General features: G+C 39.3%; 1 protein-coding gene across 2 annotated transcripts in view; it reads right to left on the bottom strand.

Annotated features, from left to right (window-relative positions):
* LOC114031700 (tetratricopeptide repeat protein 39C) overlaps window positions 1–26,353 on the bottom strand; it is a 112,418-nt gene extending 86,065 nt beyond the window's left edge. Inside the window, exon 1 of one of the 2 annotated variants that reach the window (XM_027846853.1) lies at window positions 25,849–26,353. In XM_027846853.1, the coding sequence (XP_027702654.1) occupies window positions 25,849–26,015 (167 nt within the window). In that variant the 5' untranslated portion in view covers window positions 26,016–26,353. Of the gene's footprint in view, window positions 1–22,794; window positions 22,830–25,848 lie in introns of those variants that run through there. The other variant, XM_027846854.1, reaches the window with a different exon arrangement.
* Window positions 26,354–27,271: the final 918 nt, after the last annotated feature.

Raw genomic sequence — 27,271 nt, forward strand, 5'->3', positions numbered from 1 at the left:
AGGCAGTAGGGAAGGATCAGGTAGATAGAGAGAGAATGAATGAGAGAACAGAGGTGGCAGTGGGGGGCAATCTCTTGAAGAAGACAGGATGGAATGGAAATACTTGGCAAGGCCACGTGCCACCTCATCATGTGAGAAAGAGTTGAAGGAGAGATTTATAGAAGCCATCCAAGTGATGGGAGATGAGGAGGACAGAAGAAGGAGCTCTTAGTGAATGGCTTCAGTATTTTCAGTAAAATACGAGGAAAGGTTCTCAGCTGAGAAAGTGGGGGGGGGCATAGAAGGCCTAAGGAGAGATGAAAAAGCTTAAAGAGCCACAGCGGTAAGTAGGATAGTGAAGGATTAGGACTGGCAGCAATGAGGGCCCCATTGATGTTATGTAACAAATTTGTAGTGGAGCTAGTCAGAATGATTGCATGATTTTCTCCAGCTGTGTTTAGTAGCACATGTGTTGGAGTAAAGGCAAAAGATGGTGAGGGGTCATCCAACGCTGCCTGGAAGTACAATCAACTATATGATAAGAGGGACAAGGGAGTAAAAAGAAAAGTACACATAGAGTTGAACTGGCTCACCAAGTGGACAAGATGAGGAAAGGAAGAGAGAGAGACTAGTGTAAGCAGGGACAGCCTGGGAGAGAACTGAGGGGTCCAGGGATTGGAGATCACAATGTAAATAAAGATCAGAGTTTAGTGCTGGAAGGGCAGAGGGAGAGATTGTGATCACATAAGGGAATTTTAGAGTTCATGAACCTGGAGGTAGAACATTTCTGGGTGGCAATATCAAGGCTATGATTGTTTCTGTGTGTAGCTAAGGTGAAGTAGAAGAGTAAGTTATGGGGAATGAGTGGTTGATGAACTAAGAGATTTTTAGAGTTTTTGAGGAAGTATTAATGGGTATATTGAGGGCTGGAGTTGAGGAAATAAAGTCTGTGAGCCATGTACCAAATTCATTGGAGAAGAAAAGAGATTATCCTGGAGATAACAGACCAATTTTGATTGGATGGAAATGTGAATATGTGTGGTGGTAGTAGGGAGAGAACCTGGAAGTAGCCATAGGGAGCAATAAGTATTCCAGCTCCCCCACCTTGACTAGTGATTGGGGGATAATGAATCAAAGTGCAGCTAGTGCTGCAGACTGTGGCCAGGGAGTCTGTGTCATCAGGAAGAAGCCAGGTCTCAGTGAGAGCCAAACGAAAGAAGGAGTAGGAAAGGAAAAGATTCAAGATGAAAATAAGTTTATTGTCTTATGGAGCGCACATGCTACAGGGCACAATAAAAGAAGTGTGTAGCTTTTGGTTGAGACTTTTTGGAGGGCTAGGGGGTTGGAGAGGAAGGGAATAAGGAATCAGGCAGTGAAGGATGGGGAATGACGTTTGGGTGATGATCTATGGGGTTTCAGAATCACTGGGATGAGGAGGGTATGACTGGACGGGAGACAGTTTGTTAATCATTAAGGGGACATTTTTGTGATATTTTCAAGATCAACAGCATTGTGATCTCAAAGAAGAGTCCTTTAAGAGTCTTGAGCACTTCAGGTGAAGAACCAAGAACTTGGAGCTGTATAAGATCAGTGATGTTCTCTAAACCTGCAGTAAGAGACCATGCTGGAAACTTGATAAAAGGATGCTCTTTCCCCTCATCTCACCCTTGGAAGACTGGATGATAGAATGGTGCTTCTCCTCTTCCCCCAAAGGCTAGATGTCAGAAAGGAGAAGCTACAATAGTAATGCATCTATCTCTCCCCCTCCCACACTCACTGGAGGCTGGGAACCAAGCTGGAAAAAGACTCATAAAGATAAGGCAGAAGATAAGCCAGGCATAATGGTCTAATGGCCTCTTCTTCTCTTCTCTCCTCTTCCCTCCAGTGGCTGGAGGTCATGCAGGACCCACCCAAGTTAGAGATCTGCTCTGGTATTCTATACCAGGAATTCCCTACAATGATGAAATCACGGTTATTCCCACCCCTATAAAGGAGGGCAACTGGGTGGCAAATACTATACCTCACAACTTAGTGTCTTGTCCCTAATAGGCAAAGAGAACTTAACAATCAAGGAAGTTAAAAGAGATGGACTTGAGAGTGGAAGGGTAGACTAACAAGGAATGAAAATGACGCAACAATCAGTCAGCTAGCATGAAACTGCAGCAAACAATCTGTAACAAGAGAAGAGAACAATTCCTAATAATAGAGGAAAGGTGAAGAAAAGAGCCCCTTAGGGATGATCAACTGGGAGTTAAAGGGAGAGGGATAGAGCCCATGGAAAGAAACAATGGGATGGGTAAAGTAAAAGCTATTCCTAAGTCAGTTGTCTGAAGATAGACACTGTGTATTTTTTATGATACTGTGTTATTTCTATTACAAGGAACTAACCAGAAGGAAATGGGTTTCAAATCAAATCAATTTAAATCCCATTCTACTGGCAATCTCATGGGAAGGAGGTCCTATGGTAGCCTAAGTGAATTTTTCTTTTAAAGAGTGTATGTGTATTTGTATATATGCTTTAAGAAAATATTTGTGTATACATATGTATACACATACATATATAAAATACTTAAAGTATATATACCTTTAAAAGTACATATGCCTAAATTATAGATGTAATTTAGGTATGATAATCCCATTCACTATTGATAGCTTTGAGTTTTAACATCTGAAAATTAAAATTTTGTTAAGTTCTAACAAAAAGCATTTTCCATGAAAAACTGAATTTCAGGGGATGAAAGAATGTCAGTGATAGAAAGTACCTTAGAAATCACCCAGTCCAACCCCACTAATTTCACAGATAAGGCTACTGAGACCTAGGAAAGTAAAGTGACATCTACAAGGTCACACAGGCAATAAAGTAAATGACTCAGGAAGGGGTGAGGAGGAGAAAGGACTACTAATGTGTAGCCGCTTAATAAATTATAACAACTGTATCCTTTGTTTCACTTTTACAGTCACTGGTGAACAACTGACAGAACCAATATTTGAAAAGTCTTCTAAAAATCACTTGGATGCAAACACAAACACACACACACACACACACACACACACACACCCCATTAAAACCATGGATGAAATTTCAATTTAAAAAGATAAAACACATTTTGATCATAATTCATTTTTTTCTTATGAACAGGATTTTTAAAAATTGTATTTCCTACAAAAATTCCTATTCTCCTCCTCCCTTTCTCTCCCATCCCATCACTTGCTCAAAAGAAAATTCATTCTAAGCAGGTTCCACCAAAGAAGAGTGGTGGTTGGTAGGGGATGGTTTGGTTACTTTTTCTTCCTTACAGTCAAAGACCAGGTAGTTCAGGCATTTACCATTCTTGCTAATCAACAAGCAAAAGACCCTCAAAAGAATAAAGTTTTCTAAATACGCTATGTGTGACTACTAACTGCCTTCAGTCTATTACAGGTTTAAAATATGGTACTTTATTTAAATAGAGTGAAACCAGTTATATTTCTATTACAGTTAGTAATAGTAAAACCAGTTATAGTTTTCTCCATAGCACTTATTTACTTTTTAGACAAGTTTTATTATCTCTGCATTTTGCTTAAAGATGCAACCCAAAGCTTACCTCTCTCACAGTATTGTAAGCACACTTCTGTCTTTGAATTGCATTTCTATTAGTTGGTGGCTTCACATAACAGAAAACTACAGAATCTTGTATTCAACACCTTTATTTATTATGAAAGATACCACTAAGCTCAGTTGTTTCCACTCCTACTTTTTAAAATCCACTGAAAATAGGGTCTGTTCAATGGCACATTGAAATCTTTTGTCAGAAGAATGATGGCTGAAATTATTTTCGCTTAAATCTTTCAAGGTTTAATGAATAGGAAATAGTAATGGGCCTTCTATAAACCTTTACCAAACCATGTAGCTCTACCCCAAGTAGACAGAACAATACACACACCATACTGTCAGTTATTTATTTGAAATCTGAGTTACTTCCTTCTTCAACATCTCTATCTTAATGAAAACTTTATACAACAGTCAATTATTTGCTACTATGCTGTAAGGTAGCAGTTAGGTACCAAGGATAGACAGAGTGTTTTATTTATCTTTCTTCCCAAAAAGTTTATAATTTACACAGGAAAAGGAGAGATATCCAAAATAAATACAATGCATAGTAAGATATGGTCAAGGATCAAAGGAAGTGAAAAGTACTAAGAGTTTGGAGTTTGGGGCTAAGAGGTGAATAGAAGCAGGTTTCACTCAAGGACACACAAATAAAGCTAGAAAGGAATTTTAATAAGCAATTATTATTATTGTTATTGATGATGTAATCTAAGGTTAATTCTGACTGATCCACCACTCCTCTCTTCCCTGAAAACATAGATAAGACAATATTATACTGCAGTTGAAGATTAAAGTGGCTGTCATTCACTGACAAGTATTATAAAGCTGTTTAGATTGAACAGGTAGGATGCTGCATACCCACAAAAAGAACAATTCATTTAAAAACACTTCTGTTTTTAAATATTACTTCCAAAAATAATATGAAGTAAAAATGTCACTGCAAGGAAAAAATCAATTAAAGAAATACTAAGCTCTATGAAAACAGGCTTTTATAGTAGAGTAGTTTGGATTGAATGCTAAAAATGTTCTTTTCTGGGAGAATGTTTCTAAACCAGTTGTCACTAATGATATCTAGAGACAGCAACATAATTATGATTATCTAAATTTTTGTTTTAAAATCTGAAAGTAAATATTCCCCTCAAAACAAGTGATTTTCATAATAAATTTGTGAATACATTATTTACATACTTTAAATAAAGACACATTCCCCAAAACTACAAATGCATTCAAATTTCAAAATAGCAGATGTGAATACTTGTTATTGATTCTCATGATCATGCTAATGATATTACTAAGTCTAAGAACAATAACTTTTTCAATAAAGTAAGATGAGTTAAATAATAAGTCTTTTTAAAAAAGAAGTCATAAGATCATTACCATAATAAATCAAGTTGGGAGTCTTATTGGGGCATGAATTTGAATTTTTATTAGAAGAAAATGAGTAATGCAGATAAAGAATAAATGAGGGCAGCTATAAATAATTTATAATTTAGACTATCACTTATGACAAAGGGAGGAAAATAGGAAGATGTCTCCTGTTTTCCCACCTGGAAACAGAAACAAGAAAATCAAATACCAAATATTTGTCATGCAACTACTTTAATTTGCCTTAAACTTTAAAATCTTACCCCCTAAAAGTCACTCTTTCCCACGATCAACCACCATCACTCTCTCCCAAGCTTAGATCCTTGGAATCTGAGGCTCCTCTGTTTCCTTTTTTTCCATATTCAATTCATCACCAAGTTGTTCTGCTTCTTCTTTGCAATCTGCTTCCCTTCTTTTTTTTTTTTTTTAAATTTCTAGTCACTTCCCTTGTCCAGGTTGTTATTACCTCATAACTGGGCTGCTGTAACAGCTTCTAGCAGATCTCTCTGCTGCTTCTCTCCATTCCACTCTAAGCAGCTGCTCAAACCATCCTTCCTAAATATAGTTTTCATCATGTCACTCCTTTGCTAAAAGCTACCAAAGGCTTTCTAGAGATCAGCTTAACAAATATAACTACAAGTCCTGACCTTGAAGGTCCTCCAACAATGTACCTCTACATCTCACTGACTTTATTTATAGCTCCTCCCTGAATCAAGATTCCCTGCTGCAGCTAAGCACATCTCTGACTTCACTCCTCTTCCAGCCTTCATGCTGATCTGTTTGCTTTTATACTTCCCAGAGAGTGTATATTATAATTGCTGCCATTTAGAATGCCCTTCCCACTATATTGGAGATTTAGAGATGGAAAGACCTTAGAATTCCAATCTCTATTTATAGATGAGAAGTTGAGTGATTTGTTCATGGTCACAGAAGCAGTAAATAGCAAGGTTTAGATTCAAATTCAAGGATTCTGAGTCTAAATAGAACAGTCCTTGCATACTACAATGTGGATAGAACAGCAAACTCACGTGAGGACATTCAAGACCCAGTAGAGGCCAAGAAGTAGTATAGGTCAACTTAAGGAGAAAGAGAAATGGTATTTTTATCACCAGAATTTTCTATAAATCACCAAAAGGTGAGGAGGATAATGATGATACAAGCCAGAGGTATAATATTAGGGAGCCTTAACTTTCTAAACATATATGATAGGGTAAATTCATGTTCCTCCCCTCTTTCAAAACTTGAGTTAAAAACAATTCACCCTTTTCAAAACATCTCTCTCTCCCCTGCAATTTACAAACATTCCTTTAATCTGCAATTCCTCAATACTAATGTAAAAGGTATGCCTTGTTTTTTATGAAATATGTTTCACCAGTTGTTTGGCTAAAGCAATCACAATCTAGTGATAATGACTCTCTCAACAGAATGAGGTTGGTCTTTGGAAAGTATACCTAGTCTGTGTCTGGGACAATGTTCAAAGCCTTTATGTCTTGGAGGGCCCTGACAGAGCTGAAGCTTCACGGCATGGCCCTTCAGAATTCAGTATCACCTCACCAAAACAAGGCAAGAGAGTAGGAATATGTCCTCAGTAAAACCAGCTATAAAGCAAATCTGACCTTTCTGTTGACTGATGTTATGAAAAATGAAATATATTCCTACAGAAAAATTTCCCTGTAAATTGGAGTTTAAAATTGGAGTTCTGTCATGGAGATTAGATGTCCTATAGCACAGCAGCATTATCCTTACTGAAGAGTGTACCAATCATTTCTCCAATTCTGGAGTGTTCCCTCCAACACATTTTATCTCCTTAACAAAACCTTAACTCACCCATTCTGCCACAAAACTTTACAGCCCATGCCTAGGAAATTTTGTGTGTGAAATTTAACAAAGAGGTAAACTGAGACAGTTTTCTCTAAGCAAGATGTCATTTATAACAGAGGCATGCAACCTGATAATAAAAGGTCAGCAGATTGCCTTCATTTATTGTCAAAGACCCAGAATTGAAAATGTAACTCATTTTTATAAACAAAGAACAAAACAAAAAACAATTTAACTGGCCAGCATTGCAGAGGTGAGAGATTATGATTGGTTACCTTAAGTTAAGTGGGCATAGCCCCCACATGGGATGAAGACCACCTCTCTCTATGAAATGCTTTTATTATTTTTGTGGGTTCAAGTTGCATCCTGAGGTTACCGATAAAGGACCAGGTATATATACTTACTGGCGACTCAGGGATTAGACAAGATCATCTTTTTGGAAGATGGGACAAGTTCAATTAATTCAATTTCTCAAGGATAACACACAAACCTTACAAGAAATGCTGAGATAATGCTTTATGAGAATATTGAGGTTTTTTTTCTTTTAACAGTGATTGTGGGAATTAAAATGTTCAAGTGCTTCTATTTTCTGTTTCCTGTGAGCAGAATTATTTTAAATGAGGGAAATAATGTACACAGCACCAGAGAGTAAGACTGAACCTTTGGACTCACAGCTTTCTTTGCTCAGAGATAGAAAAGAGCCTTAGAATACAGAATATAGTTATAGAATGAAATCAATATTAGTTAATATAAAATCAATATTAATTTTCACAGGAACTCCCGGGTCCTACATCTGCAATTTTATGTTGCTTTGGTCAGAGAATTTATAAGTCAGTTGTGTTGTAATATCCTCCAGCTGGTGTTACTAGGTAAGTAACACCAGTAAGTTCTTAAGTTTGAGGCTTCATACCTATATGTGCTATGTAGAGAAACAAAAAACAAAACTCTGCTTTATCAATTAATTCTCTAAAGCTAAAAAACTGGGTGGGGAAGAGGATATCTGGCCTGATTTCTGGTCTCCTTTTTAAAGGAGGTACAGCATATGCTATATCTACTTTTTAAAACACCAATTCAATCCAAATATTTATTAAGCACCTACTGTGTGCAGAGCATGGCAGTTAAATGGCACAGTGAATAAATGTGCCAGACTCATCTTCCTGAGTTAAATCCAGGCTCAGACACTGGCTATGTGACCCTAGGCAAGTCACTTAACCCTGTTTGCCTCAGTTTCCTCATCTGTAAAAAATTGAGCTGGAGAAAGAAATGTCAAACTACTCCAGGATCTTTGCCAAGAAAACCCCAAATGGGATCACAGAGTCAGACATGACTGAAATGACTGAACAACAAAGTACACAAAGCACTGATGTACAAAATAAAAGTTTAGCTAAGACTTAGCTTGCTCTTATACTTCCCAGATACTGTATAATTGCTGCCATTCAGAAGGCTCTCCCTATTAGATCAGTGATTTAGATATGGAAAAGTCTCACAGAACTTCCAGTCTAGTGCAGAGAAATGACAAGATATAGACATAAACACACATAATGTGTATGTTACATATTTACGTACAAAATTCATCATAGAGATGCAGGCAAAATATCGTGATAGGTCAAAGGCAGGGAAAGCTATTGATAATCACTGATTTGGGAAGGGAAGTCATGGGTGTAAAGAAAATCAAGAACGGTTCCCAAAGGGTGGCATGAGCTAGACTGGTAGGGATTCGATGGCAGTTGATGACAGAGGAAATTCCAGGCAAAAGAAAACATGTGCAACATGTACAGGGCAAGGCACTGTTTAAATTAATCTGCACTTATAGATTGCTTTTTAAGAATTACCAAGTCTTTTTAATATGTACATATTGCATAATTTCAATCAAATTGTAACCTTCTGGAGAGCTGAGGCCATCTCATTTCTTTTCTATACTCCCACAGCATCTCACTAAAATATTTAACTGATGAAAATACCATGGCTCTGAATAGTAATTCAATTCAACTTATTAAAAACTTAACTATGTATGTAAAATGCTCTGTGCTAGGTGGTGGTAATACAAGGCAAAAACAGAACAGGCCCTGCCCTTGAGAAGATTATATTCTAGTGGGATAGACAATGTAAACAAATAAGTAAAGAAGGTAATTTGAGAAGTGGTTTTGCTGGTAATGGTCAATTTTTCAACACACCTTATTAACTTGTATAAATATTTTTATATTCCTCTGTTTTTTAAATATTTAAAATTAAATTATTTCTCAGATAGCTGCTGGCTCTACTTCAGTGAAGAAAACTCTAATAAAATGTTCAAGTGCTTCTATTTTCTGCTTCCTGTGAGCAGAATTATTTTAAATAAGAGAAATAATGTACACAGAACTAAGAGAGTAAAAAAACAGTTAATTATCATTTACAATGCATCAGCACAGTCTGAGAGAGCTTTCAGGCTGTAAATACAAAATATCATTAGAGCTTATTTGATACCATTTGAAATTTCACAAATAAAATCTACACACTATATTGGGATAAACTTAAATCTTGCTTTTGTTACTGTTAACAAGAAAATCAATAGTCTTTTTGAATTCCTCCCCATGCTTTAAGGCCTAATGCAAATGTTATCTCCTCCAAGAAGCCTTCCCAGATTGCCCCCCTCAAACCTCACAAAATGCTTTGGCAAATGTTAATACTGCAATGCTAATAGTCCTCTTTTCCTACTCAAACAGAAGCTTCCTTAGGGCACAAACCTAATCTAAATTTTTATCTACTCCAGTGCCTAGCACAGGGATCTCTATACAGTAAGTGCTTAATAAATGCTTGCTGAATGATATAGTGAATGAATAGCTACTGAATGGAAACGAAGTACTGCATATTTGTGTAGCTCCCAATCTCAACTTCCTTAGCCCTGGTCCTTTTAAGGCAAAGGCAGGATATCATCATACTTAATGACCCAATTGGTTTCTATTTCCTTGTTAACCAATTAATGACGATCCTATCAACCTGAAGAAATGGAGTGTAAAGCATTGTTTAGAGTCTCTTTAAATCAACTAAGCTTTCAGCAGGGGCAATAAAGCATGTGGGACAATTTACAAAACTGATCATTTTAAATAATTTTATTAGTGGCCTAAGAGCTTATATTCTCAGCTGAACAAAAACTACAAAAGAAAATAGTTCCATTTATTAGCTCTTTTTGTAATCCAACATTCTTTCAGCAGTTTCATAACTGTCGAAAAATTCTGCCATTCTCTGGCTTTCTGCACTGTTTTAAAGAATTATCACATCATATGTTTTTCATACCTTTGTATTTGTATTTCAATCATTCTCATAAAATTTTTGTACAGATAGGAAAGTAGTATTGGTCAGTAAGAAGATCTGACATTTTTTCCCATGCCTTTGGTATCTTTACTGTATAATACCTTTTAAACAACCTACATTTGCTATTCTCAACTGTCTCAATGGTGTTTGCTATAGTTCACATAGTGAAATGTATGTAGTTCTCAGCTTTTTTTAGTCTGTAACAAATACCAACTCTATTTTTCTTGGTACTGTCAAATGTTCATAATGAAAGTCTACATGTGAACCATATGAATCACCATAAGAAACAGTCATGAGTTAAAAATTTTAAAAGGAACATAATGGGTAATCAAATGTACATTTTAACATTCACTGATTTTTACACTAAAAAGGAAATATATTAGCATGTAGACTGTGAAAATATGCATCATTACCATTTCAAGATTAAACACCTATAATATAAAAAATTGTTTTGGTTAAACATAGTTCAATATTAGTGCCTTTTCCAAAAGACCTCATATGCCTTATTTCACATGGTTCAAATGATGATAAATTTGAAAAGAATGGATTACTTAATTCAAAGGATTAAAAATGAATATTACCCTCCTATGGGATGTATGCTCATACTTTTATTCTCAAGTTGTGTTACTGCCTATGTGACCTTGGGCAAGTCATCAGAGTTTTTTGCACCTTGGTTTCTTCATACGTAAAAGCAGAGAGTTGGGCTAGAGGACAGGTGTCAGAATGTCAAATTCCCAAATGCCGCCAGTGCTGCCAAAACCAGATTATAAATGTAATTGGGAAATGTTTAACAAAATAAATAAAGAGGTCAGAGAACTATAACCAAAACCCTACTGATGTCGATAACTCACCTGAACTTATTCATCAAATGATTAATAAATTCGGGCCAGGTCATACAGTCTCCATCTCAGTGATTCTGAACTGCCACCATCTCACCAGCTGTCATTATTTAAATCCTGATCTGACCAATTCCCTAATCCAATCCTCCTCAACCCAAATCTTCTCCCACTCCACTCCCACGCTCCACTAAAGCTGCATACTTCACGCACTGTGTTCTCTGGAATGTTTGCTCCATAAGCAACAAACTTGCTTCCATTTTAAATCTTTTCCTCTCCCATTCCTTCCATCTTCTACCTCTCACTGAGACCTGGATCCCTCTTAAAGAGACAGCCATCTTGGCAACCTTGTTTCAGCACTGGCTGTATTTTAACTCATTTCCCTCAACTCACTGGTCAAGATCATCTACCCTAAACTCAACATACACAAAACTGAGCTCATTACCATTCCCCACCTATCCCACCCTTCTTTCATCCCAAATTCCCCTTTTACTATCCAGGTTACCACTACTCTCCAAGTCACCCAGGCTGACAACATAGGTGTAATCTTTGAATTCTCACTCCCCCCGCCACCATATCCAATCTGTTGCTAAGGCCTATTGATTTTACCTCATATAACATGTCTGTATATGCCCCCTCATCTCTAAGACTGCTACCGGCCCGGTGCAAGCCCTTGTCACCTTGTGCCTAGCCTCTTACAATAGACTTCTGAATGTCTTCCTGCCCTAAGTGTTTCCTCACTTCAGTCCATCCTCCTCCATTCAGCAGCAAAAGTGATTTTCCTGAAGCACAGGTTCGACCAGGTCACCTTTTCACTAAATACATTACAGTGGCTCCCAATCCCCTCTAGGACCAAATGTAAAATCTTCTGTTCAGCACTCAAACCCTCTATACCTTGGTCCCCTCTCCACCTTTCCAGTCTTTCTTATCCCTCATACCATCCACATGCCCTTTCCTGCCACACTGGGCAGTCCCAACACCGGCCTCCTTGTTGATCCTCCCACAAGATAGTCCCTTTCCTGAATGAGTATTTTCACGGGTTGTCTTCCTTACCTGAAATTCTCTTCCTCCTCATCCCTGTCTCCTTGCTATGCTGACTTCTTCAAGTCCCATCTAAATCCTATCTTCTATAAGAAGTTCTTCCTGATCTCCTTCATGTCAATGTCATCCCTCTATTGATTAGCTCTAATTTATATCGTATATAGCTTGTTTGTACAGAGTTGGTTGCATGATGTCTCCCCCATGAGCTCCTCGAGAGCAAGGAATGTCTTGTGCCTCTCTTTGCATCCCCAGCACTTACCACAGTGCTTGGCATATAGTAGGTACTTAACAAATGTTTACTGACTGACTGAAATGAAAGTGGAACTTAACACTGGCAGTGGTCCCAGGTCTTTTTTTGTCTACACAAGGCTGTAGCAGGGAGACTATTTAAACCGAGTAAGGTCTGGAAATAGCACTGATGTACTCTTTAAACTGGTCAATATGCCATCGCCTGATGTATATTATGATGCGATACTAAATGATTCTGGTGATGATTCTGGTGAGCTAGAATATGAGCCGCACAGGCATGCTGCAGGAATAAGAATTGGATAAGATTCATGAAAGTGAGGAAGAGGCAGCATCAAAGTAGCTTATGGATCCTGTGTCTTCCTTCTCCTTTCTGAAGATACTCAAGTACAAGTAACGTGTATCTTTCCTGGACTTCATTGCACACAACTGTCAGGTGTAGCCCAAGCCATTGTATCACTATGCTGTTGGGGAAGGCAAGAAGAGCCAATGATTCACCCTCTAGAGCATGTCTCACAGTTCCAGCCAAGCTCATTCCTGCTAAGGCACTGGGACACAACACTGAGCAACTCAGTTGAGTCTGCCACCTTAGTCAGCAAACATTGAGTTCTTACTGTGTACAAAGCAATAAGGTGGATACAGTTGCAAAAAAGACTCAGTCGTTGCCATCAGGAGTTTACAAACAGGTAGGGGAGATAAAACATGCATAAAATAATTATAATACAAAGTAGAACAAATGTGATATATTGACAATTAACAAGATGTAATGAACACATAGAGGAAGAAGAGAAAATTTCCAGTTTTTTCTTTTTTTTTTCTTGAGGGGTTGGGAGAAAAAAAACCACAGAAGGCTAAATGATGGAAGACATACCCAACCTTTTAAAAATGTGTAAGATGTGGACAGGGAATGGAGTATTGTAGAAAAAGAGGAAAAGGACAGAGTCAAGTCAACAAGTAAAGGAGATAGCCTAACCCAAGGCAGGAAGTCTGAAAACAGAGTAATTCTAAGGTAGTTGCAGTACAGGTTACACAAAGGAGAATAGTTAAGAGATTAGGTTTTAAAAGTAATTTGCAGCCCCAACATGGACGACTTTGAATAACTAAGGAATTTGAACTTCACTCAAAAAACTTCAATGCCTATCTATTACCTAAGGAACAGAGGGGGTGAAATGATGACTTTTCTTTGGGAACAATGCATACTTTAGGGAGTACACTGAGAAGACTCCAAACTAATCTATTAATTACTGATGAATTAATCCTTCTAGAGTATAGTAGGATTGAAGGGAGATCAAACAGGTGATGAGAGGTATATGATCATCTAATGATCCAGACAAAGGTAATGAGGGCCTGGGAGAGAGGGAAGGAGGAAAGGGGTAAGTATTGCAGAACTTCATGACTGATTGGAAGTGAGGGTCAAAGAACACAAAAGAGATAAAGATGATTTCAGAATTTCAAGCCCAGGCAACTGGGAACTATAATGAAATGAACTGGACATTCAAAAGATTAGAGGGAAGATTATAAAGCAAACACAACAGAATCCCTTTATAAGCTGATGTTTGAGAGTAAGACCTATATCATAGGCCAAAAATGTCCTCACCAAAACCAAGTCTTTATTAAGTACCTACTACGTACCAGGCAATGTGCTAGGTGCTGAGAATACAAATATAGTGAATTAAACAATCCCTACTCACAAGGACCTTATGAATTTGGTAATAGGAAAGACAAGTACAAATATGAGTATATAAAGAATAAATATAGACAATACAAATAAAAACAAAGTAATTAAATAAAAAGTTTGAAAGGGAAGGCACTAGCAGCAGGCAAAGCTTTTGCTTTATGTGTTGAAATTATTTAGAAGAGATAATCTCACTGTACATCCAAATACTGTAATACTAAACAGTGTTTTTTAATAGCTGTTTCTAAGTTTACCTTATTTTACTATTTGCATTTCCCACTGAGAACTTTACCTAAGCTTCAGTCATTGAAGTTAAGTGATATAACCTGAAGCATATTCTTCAGGTCAAGATTAGTTAAACTAGGTTCACTTTTCCTCTTTTAGCACTTCTAATTAGGTCAATAATGCAACAACATCATTCTGATCTACAGATATGCCTCACCTACCACCATTAGTTGGCCCTACTAAAATGCCTCATACATTACAAGGGGAAGTTACTTCAAAACTGAGCTGAGCAGGCAGGACAGAAACATGACAAATGGGAAGGAATAAGAGCTAAGCCAAATGGGTGAGTCTACTGTAAAATGTATACAAGCTATACAAAAGCATTTCCTAGCACTTTGGTGCGGTGTGATTATAAATGTCTTAATGAAGATACTGTTGTAAAACTTTGTTGTTGGGCCCAATCTGGTAGGGTATGCCAGGACCTGCTTTAGTTCTACTGCACTATCAAGTTAGACAGCATTTTTAAAGCACTTAGCACAGTGCCTGGCACATAATAGGCACTAAAGAAACACTCATTTCCTTCTCTTCTGCTCTCCTCTTTAGAATGAATACAATTCACTGTCATTTTCAGTTATCTTTGCTATTGAAGACCAGGCTAACATGAGAAAGTGAAATCCAGAGTATCCTTAAACTTCATTTACAATTCAATACAAAAAAAATACTAAGCCTTAAAAGAAAATACCAAAACAAATAAGATATGCTTTAAGCTGCTTCCCAAACTTTTCACCAGTGCAACTAAAAAAAGAAGGAAAACGAAGCTGAATTTTCATTCCTTTGCTATCTCTCCTACAAACTCAAAGGGATAACCAACAATACAACAAAGTACAATAATCCACAACTTGAAAAGACTACTTAAAAAACTGAAATTCATTGATTTATTAAAATCAGCAAGAATAGAAATGGTTTCATTTATATAAGACACATAGTAGACCATACTATTACTTTCAGGAAAATGCATTCTTTTGCAATTTTAAAAGTATTTCACCAAAGAGCTTTGTAACTAGGAACTGAATTTCCTTTCCTGAATAATGAAATAGCAAGCAATTTGCCTTCCTTTAGTTTGGGCTGTCCTTAACTATCATGGTTCCATTCATTTGACTTTATTATTCATTAAGGTTTTATTAATGCCAAAGAAGAGTTCAGAACTTGCCATTGCCTTAATTGCCTGTTACAACTATCTGGAACAATTACACTTCAACTCTGTATCAAGACAAACATCCAAAACTCTTTTAGTCTCAGTTTTTGTAAACTACAGAGAATCATCTCAGACCAATGGTAAAACCTGCCCATGAATGTTCAATCTACCTCTCATGTCTTGCCAATTTTACTTTGGCAATGTCTCTCGAAGAACAAGATCTAATTAGGCTTCAAGTAACCTCCCATTAACATTTGTGTTCATGGATGCTGTACAAACAGGCATAGTTCAACATTGACTGTAAAGATCATTGTCCAATTGTTGAAACCTTATGCAACTGTTAAGAGTCGAACCCAAAAGTCACTTGCTCCCCCAAACCCCCCTCCCCCGAGAACCATCCAACTCAGACCAAGCACTTCACTTTGCAACCCTCTAATCAACTCAGCACCTATTATCATCATTGTCTATGCAATAGATGGCCCTTATTCTGCTCCTAGACAGTAAGCTGCAAGAAGGTAGAGACTAGGTCTTAGCTAATTTTTTTCCTTTCCCAATGCCTGGCACAGTGAACTGGACACAAAAGGTGCTTAATAATTATTGACTATAACACCAATGTTCCTTCTTAGCCTTCTCTTTGTTACCTCAGCAACAAATTCTAGCACTACTGGAAAATCTGATTAATTCCAAAATGACTGGATCATGGAAGCATACATGCCCAAAGTGCAATCTGACACGGAATATCTGAAGCAAAGAGCGTTCCTATGTAAACTGAGCCTTTTACAGAACGTGTAGATTTTAGTAATAATGGGAAGAAAGTCTGGAACACTAATATTCCACTGACAATTCTAGGCTTAGATTAGCACTCTCTCACAGCACCAGACAAATGTGCAGCTATGACTTCAGTCCACTTCTTTATCCCAGATCTAAATAAAAATAGTAAACAAATACACGCTTACTTTAAAGGAGACAAGGACCTCAAGCTCCTAACATTACACAGGAAAAGCTTTTGAGATTTGAAATTCAAAGAAAATGAAACAAATTCAAAGCAAAGACAGTGATTCACCAGACTAAAAGTAATCCTATGCAGCCCAGATTAAATTTTAAATTCAGTTTTTTCCCATACATTAAAAAACAAACTGAATTTGAGTGGAAAGCCACCTCTGCAGCCATCTAGTCCAGGGTGAACTGGAAAGGAATTCTCACTATAATGTAACCATCCAGTGGCCATGTGACTGCTTGAATACCTTCAAGAAAGGGGGAACCTACCACCTCTGAGGCAATCCATTTCACTCACAGACAGCACTAATTGTCAGGAAGTTTTTCTTCACACCAAGCCTAAACTAGCCTCTTTGCAACTTCCACCCCATTTCTCCTGGTTCTATCCTTTGGGGCCACATAGAACAAGCCTAAATCTTCTTATTAAGGGGATTTGTTCTGTGAAGTTTAGATTCAGTCAAAGGGCAGCACTTGAGGACCTAGAGGGCTACATGTGGCCTCCAGGTCGCAGGTTCCCCACCCTTGGTCTAGATAATTGCAATGACTTCCTAGCCTCAAGTCTATCCCATCCCAATCCTTCTTCCACGTGGCGACCAACATAATTTTCCTTAAGCACAGATTTATGTTACTCCTCTGTTTAATAAGCTTCATGAATTCCTGCTGCTTCAAGGATCAAATGTAAATTCATGTTTGACTTTTAAAGCCCTTCACAACTTGACCCCAACCTATTTTTCCAACCTCATTATACATTGTTCCCCTTTCCACACTTTAAGTCCAAAAAGCCTGGACCTCTCTGTTCTTTATACAGAGCACTCTCATATACAATCTCCATGCCTTTGCACTGGCTGTCTCCAATGCCTGGAATGCACTACTTTCTCACAGAGTTCCTATTTTCCTTCAAGTTGCAGTTTTTAAGCACCATCTTCTATATCACACCTCCCAGATCTTCACAAATGCTAGTGCCCTCTTTCACCAACTTGTATTTAACTATCATATATTTGTTTTGCATTTATTCTGCACATACTTACATATGTAAAGGTTGTCTTTCCTGATAGAATATAATCTCTTTGAAAGCAGGCACTCTCATTTTTGTCTTTGCATCCAAGTACTTAGCAAAGTGCTCGGCACATATTAAGTATGTAATAAATGCTTAATTTATTATTTCAAATCACTTCTCCTCTAATCTGTTAAAAGTACTGAGATATAAATTTACCAGCAAGGGAGGCTGGACCAAATGATCTCTAATATTCCTCTTTGCTGACCTCCAGTCCTGCATCTCCAACTGCTTCTCAGACATCTTGAAGTGGATGTCCTGTAGATATCTAAAACTCAACATGTCCAAAATTGAACTCATCTTTTCCCCCAAACCCTCCCCCATATGTAACTTCCCTATTACTGTCAAGGATATCACCAACCTCCCAGTCCCCCAGGCTCAAAACCTAGGTGTTATCCTTAATCCCTACCCTCTCTCAGCCCCACATATCCAATTTGTGGCCAAGGTCTATCCATTTCACTTTTGAAAAATCTCTCAAATAAGCTTTCTTCGCTCCTCAAATACTGCTACTACTCTCATCTTCTCATACCTGGACTACTGAAATAGCCTGCTGGTTGGTCTGCCTGTCAAAAGTCTCTCCCTGAGAATTTGGAACCCAAAATTTTAAAAACAAATATTAAAAAATTGTTTTTACATGCAACTGGGAAATAAGATATATAGGCAATGGGGTATAGAAATCTATCCTGTCCTACAGGAAAATAGAAGGGGAAGGGGATAAAAGAAGAAGGGTGATAGAAGGTAAAGTACATGAGGGGAAGAAGTATTCAGAATGCGTGCTGTCTTGGGGTGGGGGGAGGGGAGAGATGGGGAGAAAATTTGGAACTCAAAATCTTGTGGAAGTCAATGTTGAAAGCTAAAAATAAATTAATTATTAAAAAAAATCTCTATCCACTCCAATCTATTCTCTATTCAGCTGCCAAAGTGATTCTCCTAAAGAGCAGATTTGACCATATTATTCCCCAATTCAATAAAGTCTATTGGCTCCCTATCACCTCCAGGTTCAACTATATTAGTGTTCAAAGCCCTTCAAAACCAATCTACCACTTCCCCCCATTCCCATCTCTTCCCAAGTACTCTTTGACCCTCCAGACATCCTGATCGATTTCAGGCCAGTGGACCCAGTTGACTCTGGAGGAGAAAAGTGAGGCTGGTGACTTTGCACAGCCCTCTCTCACTCAAATCAAAGTCAATTGCAAGTCATGTCAATATCTCCCTGATATCATGGTCCTCTCTGAGAATGAAGGTCAAACTACAACTCTTTGACCCAGTGACATTGGCCTCCTGGCTATTCCACAAACAAGACACTCCATCTCTTAGCTCCAGACATTTTCTCTAGTTATCCTTCATGCTTGGAATGCTCTCCCTCTCCATCTCCAACTCTGGGCTCCCCTGGCTTCCTTCAAGTCCCAGCTAAAATCTCACCTTTTACAAGAAGCCTTTCCCAGGCTCCCTTAATGCTAGTGCCTTCCCTATGTTTATTATTTTCAATTTATCCTGTACATATCTTATTTGTATATAGTTATTATTTGCATGGTGTCTCTCTAATTAGATTGTGAGCTCCTCAAGGGCGGGAACTGTCTTTTGCCTTCCTTTGTATCCCCAGCACTTACTACAGTACCTGGCACTAGGCACTTAATAAATGTTCATTGACTGACTGACTTTCAACTCTAAATTCTATGATCCTACAAAATATTTGAAGGGACAAGCAGGACTGTTCTGCTTGGCCCTAGACAGATACACTAAAAGCAACAGCTCAAAGTTACAAGGAAAGTATTTAGGTTTAATATAAGGAAAAAACTTCCTAAAATTTAGAGTTGTTAAAAAAAATGGAAGGGGCTGCCTCATGAGGCAGCAGATTAGTACTTAAAGATCTTCAATTCAATCAATCCTTATTTGGCACTGATTATGCCATTAAAGATGCAAAGGTCACAATGAGCGTTCCTGCCTTCAAGATTACAATCTACAGGGGGACAACATTTATGCAGAAGTAAATATAAAATATATGTGCAATAAATAGAAAGCAACTTTAGGATTGGGGAGAAGCAGTAATAACCAAGGAAAATCAGACAAGGCGTCTTGTAGGAGGTGATTAGGCTGAGCCTTGAGAGAAGTTGTGAGTTCTAAGAAGTAAAGAAGACCTTTGACCCAGCAATACCACTGCTACATCTGTATCCCAAAGAAATCAAAAAAAGGGGGAAAGGACCTGCTTGTACAAAAATATTTATAGCAGCTTTTTTGTGGTGGCTAAGAATTAGAAATCAATCTCATCAATTACTTATCAAATGGAGAATGGCTGGACAAGTTGTGGTATGTGATTGTGATGGAACACATCACCTGTGCTATAAGAAATGATAAGCAAGATGATTTCGGAAAAACCTGCAAAGACTTACATCAACTTATGCAAAGTGAAATGAGCAGAACCAGGAGAATGTTGTACACAGTAACAGCAATTGTAAATGACAGCTATTCTCAACAACACAATCATCCAAGACAATCCCAATGGACTCATGATGAAAAATGCTATCCGCCTCCAGAAAAAAGACTGATGTCTGAATACAGATTAAAGCATACTATTTTTCACCTTCTTTCTTTGTTCTTTTTTTCGAGTCTTCTTGTATAAAATGGATAACATCGAAATGTTTACATGATTGCACATGTATAACTTATGTCAAGCTGCTTTGCATCTCAGGGACGGATAAGGGGAGAGATAGAATTTGGATCTCAAAACTTTTTTTAAAAAGTTAAAAACTGTTTTAATATATGATTGGTGGTGGGGGGAAGAAAATATTATTTTAACAAAAGAAGTAAAGAAGAATGTTCCAGGTAGGGAGGGCAAGCCCAGTACAATAGCAAGAAGACAAGACGTGGATTGTTGAATATCATGTAAAGAGAGGAGCAAGTAGGCCAACTTGGCTGATATGGGACTTGCATGAAGGGAAGTAATGTGAGATTAGTCTGAAAAGGTAACTTGTGGACAGACTGTCAAGGTTTTTAAGGCCAAAATGAAGAGTTTGTATTTTATCCTAGAGGCATAAATGGAGTTTCTTAAACACTGTCTGTTCTCTGCGCTTTAGGGATATAAAATTGGCAGCAGGATGGAAAATAGATTAAAAAAGAGAAAGAAAGCAGGCAAGAAGACCGATTAGGAGGCTACTCTAATAATCCAAGAAGAGGTGATGAGAGTCTGAATTAGGGTGGTGGCCATGTGAGTTGTCAGAAAGGGATTGATAAGACATGTTATGGTAGCAAAATCAGCAAGACTTGCAACTGACTAGATATAAGGGAAAGAATCACATGAAAAGCACAGTGCCTGGCATATTATAAGCACTTATAAATATTTATTAACTGACTGAGAATCAAGGTTGACTTCAAGGTTATAAATCTGATAGAGGAAAGGGATGGGGTGGTAGCCTCAACAATAATAACAAAGTTAGAAGGATGTTGGATTTAGGGGGTTAGTAAAAGATTACCGATTGCTCAGAGCAAAACATAACTTCTCTTGGAGAAACCATACCAAAGGCATATCAAACAGAATAGGTATTTGAGTGCTTGTTGTATGCCCATCACTGCTTGGTGTTCTGTGGAGTGTCCACAACTTTAAAATATCCCCCTTCCTCTCTGGGTGAAGGTCCTTCTTGTTGACAGGTGAGGCTCCATAAAAACAACAATAACAAAATACTTGAAAATCTTAGAGTATCTATAGGCTAAGTAGTGTTGGAACATGGAGTACCTAGGAGTGTAAGTCAGGCCTATTGTGTCCTTTACCTCAAAGTAAGTGTTTACAGTGGGAAACTCAGAACAAGATGGTGTTTATGGAGAACAGTATCATGAAGTGAGACAGGCATACAGAAAAGGAAAGAGAAAAGACATGTGTCAAAGACAACCTTTTTAAGTTTTATTTAGGTTTGTCCCTAAGCCAGGAAAGGAGGGAAAAAATCTTCTACTTCCTCATGTCTTACTTCTCTTGGTTCCAGAACCCAATGTTTGTTAGGCTAGTGCAATTAGTACATGCTGATAGTACTATGGTTCAGACACAAGTTTTAAGAGTTTTTGTGGGCTAGTCTAGGAAAAATATTTCTAGTTACTAGCAACTGACAGACTTTTGTAAGATATCTATCTACTTGTCCAGTCCTAACCTCTCTCCCAATCTCCAACTATCTTTTAGACATCTCTGACCATTCAGATACCTGTAGACATCTTAAACTCAACATATCCCAAACAAAATTCATTATCTTCCCCAGAAACCCTCCCCCATTCCTAACTTTTGGATTACTGTCGAAGGTATCACCATCTTCCCAGGAACCCAGACTCACAGCTTAGGTGTCATCCTAGATTCCTCATTCTTTCACCTCTCCTTGTCCCCCCATATCCAATCTATAGTCAAGGCTGTCAATTTTACCTTCATAACTTCTCTTGTACATGCTCCCTTCTCTCTTCTGACACCACCACCAGTCCAGTGAAGTGTTATCACCTCATGGACTACTGCAATAGACTGTAATTGGTCTCTCCCCTCTACAATCCATCCTACACTGACCTGTCAAAACGATTTCCTCAAGTGCAAGTCTAATCATGTTATTCTCCTACATCCAACAAATTCCAATGGCTCCTTTTTACTTCCAAGATCAAATACAAATCCTTTGCTTGGCATTCAAAACCCTTCATAACCTGCACTCCACCCCCATCTTTATAGTCTTTCTTAGCACTTACCACTCCCAAATCCTAACCCCTAACTCACACACCAATCAACCTAAAAAGAAGTTGATTTTTTTTCCAAGAGAGTTGGAAAGCTCAATGATGTTAGGGGAAAATACATAGAAAAAAAGGCATTAGTTTGGCTATCACTAATTTGTCATCTGCCATGATTATGGGCAGGGATTAGGTTAAAGTTTACCTTTGTCTTTCCACATAGTTGGTAGCTTAATAAATATTTGTTGACTGGAACTAAATTCTATGTATGAAAAGAGATTATGTATGACAAGCAAATCAGTAGTATAAATAAAAAGATTTCCAGGCTAATGTTTGTCTACTTAAAAGAACATATTTTTCAAGCACTTTCAAAACATCCATTTAAACACAAATATGCCTGCAATATGCCTATGCCTGGTGAGCTCACTATGGTTAGTGCACTAAGTAAATAACAAACACAAGGTCCTGGGGTTTGAGTCCAATGGGCCCAGTTAGCTTTGCTCTGTTTGATGACCATATATTATGCTCTAAGACAACCAAGGACACAAGACATGGATCACAAAAATCTGTCACCACTAATCAAAAAGCCCTCAATGGACAAGTAGCCTCTTCTCTCTCTGTAGAAGATAGTCTATTATGCTGTTGTTGACTAATAGTGTTTAGGCTGGTGCATGTAGTGTACTTCCAAATAATAAAATCTCTTTAAAAAATACATATTGTGGCATAGTGGATAAAGACCTAGATTCAAATCCTGCCTCTGACACATAATGTCAGTGTGACAGGAGACGAGTCCCTTACCTCTCAGCACCTCCAGGCGACTTTCTAAGACCATATATTTGACTGGCACAGGTGGAAGGAATTTCCTCACCAGAAGTTACCAAACCAATCTATTTGTAGAAATAAATACATAGAATGATTCAAAAAAAGCTTTTATCCTAATGGCTCTATGTGAGTGAAGTTAACTACCTACTTTAAACTATTTCCTTTTCTTCATTTCCATGAGAATCTACTTCTATAAATAACTATTCATAGGTGGGTTGTTTTTTTTTTTTTTTCTTATTCTAATACTATGAGTTGCTGGCAAAAAAAGAAGATAATAACAACTGTCATTTAAAGTAGCATTCATTTTTAAGTCTGCAAAGCCTTTCATGTACATTACCTCATTTACACTTCACAAGAAAATTATGAGGTAATTACTATAGGTATCATTGTCCCTGTTTTACAGAAAAAGAAACTGAGGTACAGAAAAGTGAAATGACTGGCCCATGGTCACACAGGTAGTAAGAAAAAAAAAAAGAGATCATAGGACTTAGGGCAGAATGGGACTTTAAGGACTGAAATGCCAGGTTTTTCTGAATCCAAGTCCAATACTGTCTACCCTACACTTGTGCTTTTTTCCAGAGAAGCAAGTGGTGGCTAGGGGATGGACAGCAACTCAAGAAGGTGAGGTGCCAATGTAAATTGAAATCTGGAATTTTCTAAATTCAGCATCCAAATTGTAATAATTAAAACAGCTTTAAAGACACTTTGTTTCCTACTGTTAGGTAAGCCAGATAAAATGAAAACCCAATAACCGAGCTAACCAAAATGGATTTTAAGCAAAAGAGTCAGAAAAGAAGCATTGTTAGGAATTATGAAGAGCACTGTAGCTTTCAACATCACAAATCTGATATCTATATCTATATATATCTATATATATATACATATATATAAGCAACAGGATGTGTAACATGGTGACAATCTTTTTCAAACTTTTAAAATACTGTTTGGGGAAGCATGGGTAGAGAGGAAAAGGACAAGGAAGCAGGCATCAAATTATTAAATCATGTTAATAGCTTTAATTTTTACTTCAAACAAAGACTACCTATCTGCATGTTATTTCCACCAGAAGAGTTTTCTTCACTTCACACCATTCTCCTCAAATAACATTTGTTTACACAACTCTCTGGACCAAGTAAGTATAATGTGGATAACAAATATATCAATAATTTAAAAATGACCAGAGTTTGCACATTATACAACATATTGTTGAGAAAGGGGCTATCAATGCCATGGCAGAGGAGATAACTACTAAAATTGGCATATGTGGGGTTTTGACTAATGCCTGAACCTCGAAAAGTACTCTAACAGCCCAGTAACCCAAACCTTGCAAGGGTAAAAACCAAACATCATTAATTCTCCCACTGTTCTGCAACAAGTCATAGTATAGTACTATAAAATATAGCATGTTGGCAATTAAATATTTAACAAGAAAGACTATAAACAAATGAATCCTTTAAAACTGTCATCTTTCATTGCTTTTGAAAATAACTCAGTAAACTTAAACCTGGATGAAAATGAGCTCTGTGTTATTTAAAGAGGAAAAAAAAAACTAAAAATGTGACATGCTTACCCATAAAATTCACTTGCCTAAAAGACTCATTCCTTGCCAGGTGAAAACAATGTACCAATTCCAACTTAATTGAAGTAATTGTTAGCACTTTGGGAGATCTAACATATTTAATAGCATTATACTGAAATAACATTCTTTGAATGGAATCATTTGTAATTTTTTGTTATTCTTGAAGATCTCGTAGCAACAGTCTCTCATGTACTATCACTTTAACCAAATCATATTTTAATATGCAAAATGGATGACAGCTAAAACTTTTCAGGAAAGATATTTAACAGCAAATGTGAGCAAAAGACTATTAGGTCTTGTCATCCTTTAAAGCCTATGTCTACTTGCTTAGCCTGAAAAAAAAAAAAGATACTTATAATATGTTCTCCCGAAATCTTCAAGCATATGTCTACAATGTGGCTGACTTTTAGCTATATTCTCTCTACAAAAGCCCAAACCACGAAAACCTGCTTCTTTTTCTCATTCTTCTTATTCATCATAAAAATCCAACACTTGTTAAGCACCTACTGTGGACAAAACACTACTGCAGAAGTTCAGTGAGTATCTGCCAAGCTATTTACATGGATGCAGACCGATAAGTCCTTCAGGTGGAGGGCAGTGTTCTGCTTAATATATATACTTCTATTTCTTCCTCCTCTCCTCTTACGTTATGTATCTGAGGAGAAACACATATTTCTAATGCTTTCCAAATCCTTCTGGAGATCATATTTTAGGGCGTTTTCAGAAGACTGGGGAGAGATAAAATACTGAGTTTAGTCTGCTTTCAGTCTCAAATGGCAATTATGTATCTATCTTCAAAGAGCAGATGTGTCAGCCCACGAAGATAACGCTCCTAGAGAAGCTAGAAGGACCCACTAAATAGTTAACTATCAGAGGGAATCCGCAAGCCTTCTACAAATCCTTGCAAAACATGCACAAGGAAATGTTCTCTCTCCATAGCCTAAGATCACAACAAGGCAATTCCGACTCAGGTTCCTCCCTCAAAAAGTATCTGGTCCAAACACAAAATGATCTCCAAACAAGAAGAGATGAAGGGGGGCACCGTGGTGAGAGAGCGGGAAACGAACACGTAAAAAACACATACAGGCACACCTCCTTGGAGAGGGAATGAGATATCCATCCATGAGAGCAGCTGCAGAAAAGGACTCAGGGGGAGAAGGGAGAGAGCAAGCCAAGGCTAAATACAAAAAGGGAGGAAGGAATCAAGGCTAACTAGAGCGCGTCTTCTTGCTGGAAGGGGAGGGCGTAGATCAGGTGCGGTGGGCGCAGGGACGGGCAACAATCCGGGAGCGGGACAGGGCAGGGCTGGGCAAAGAGAGCCAGAAAGACTCGGTGTCCAGCTGCAGGGGCTGCGGCCAGACCCAGGGGAGGAAAATGGAACAAGAGGGTTTCATGAGCAGTGGAGGAGGAGGAAGGACAGCGGGCCGGAGGATGGGGGGGGGGGGTGTCACCTGTATTGTTTGAAGAGCTGGTCCGACTCTCGGAAGCCGTTGTTGAGCAGCATGTTGATGCCGGCCAGGGCCAGCTCGGCATCGTGCAGGGGCGCCGCGGCCGCCGAGTCCTGCCCGCCCTCTTCCTCACCCCGCCGAGGCGGCTGCTGCCGCTCGGACCCAGCCATGGAGAAAGAGGAGGAGGAGGAAGCGAGCGGGGAAAGGGGAGGAGGGCTCTGATACGCCCCAGGGACAAGTGGCACTGGCCGCGGGAAGAGCCTAAGGGGTGGCAGCTGCTGGGGGAGAGCCGGGAGGAGGAGCTGGCGCTGCTATTGCAGCAACTCCCGTGCCTGCAGTTCGTCGATAGGACGTGGAAGCCTAGCCCTCGCGCGGCGGCGGCAATTACTCAGCAGCCGCTCCGGGCCGCCAGATCTCTCTGCTCGCCCCTCGCTCCCAGATCGCGGTGGCACTGAAGCGAAATCCGTTTCCGGGGTGCCTCCGACCCCTCTCCGCCGGTCCCCAGAGGGGCTGCGGCGCCACCCCCACTTCCTGCAGCGCTCTCCCCTTCTGAAGTCCACGCTCCAGGCTCAGCCCTCCCCCTTCCCCCCCGCCTGCTCCCACTCTCCCGGGCCCGCCAGCCCCTGTGGAAGGTTGACCGTGAGCCTGTGGAAGGCGAGGAGATGAACTGCCCGCCCCCGGGGCTCCCACGCGGGGCCGGCCCACTCGGCCCTCCTCCCCGCACGGAGCGAAGCTGCAGCGGCCCGGGCGTCTCAGCCCCCTAGCCCCAGAGCCGCGCCACTGCCCGCCGCGAGCCGCTGCCGGGCTGCGAGGTGCACCCCGCACGCAGCTCCGGCAGAGGGCCCCCGCTCTCTCCCGCGCCAGCTCTGGGTTTCCTTGAGCCTCGTGCAAGCCCGGCAGCTCCTGAGCGGCACCAGCGAAGACCGAGCACACCGCCCCCTTATCCCGGGCTGAACCATCCTGGTAAAATGCGGGGTGAGTGTGTAGGGAGTGAGAGGAGGAAGAGTCGATTGGAGAAAAGAAGGCGAAGGGAGAGAAGGAAGACGAGTATGAATATCGAGTCAGCAAAAGAACTTGGCTATAAACCAAGAGACTCGAAGAAGGATGGGGTACAGCAGAGACAACCTCCACCTGCTCCTCCCCTCTACCCTCAGGGCTTATGTCACGTTCCTAGACCCCAAGTGGCTCATAGGCGCAAGCTCTTTCCCCCTAGTGCTTCTTGGTTCACACACACCCCTTCCCCCCAGCAAGCCTCTTTCTTCATTCTGACGGCTAGGCTCCTCCCTCTCTCTACGGTAGCCAATCCCTAGAGAGGAGGGAAGAAAGGGGAGGGGCAAATTGCTTGGACACGTGGGGGCTTGCTGCAGAGGCGAAGGCTCGCCGCCCTAGTATTGAGGGGGAACTCTCAGCTCTCTCCAGCCCCGAG

Source organism: Vombatus ursinus, unplaced genomic scaffold, assembly GCF_900497805.2.
Source record: "Vombatus ursinus unplaced genomic scaffold, bare-nosed wombat genome assembly UNPS02015255.1, whole genome shotgun sequence".
NCBI classification, from domain to species: Eukaryota; Metazoa; Chordata; class Mammalia; order Diprotodontia; family Vombatidae; genus Vombatus; species Vombatus ursinus.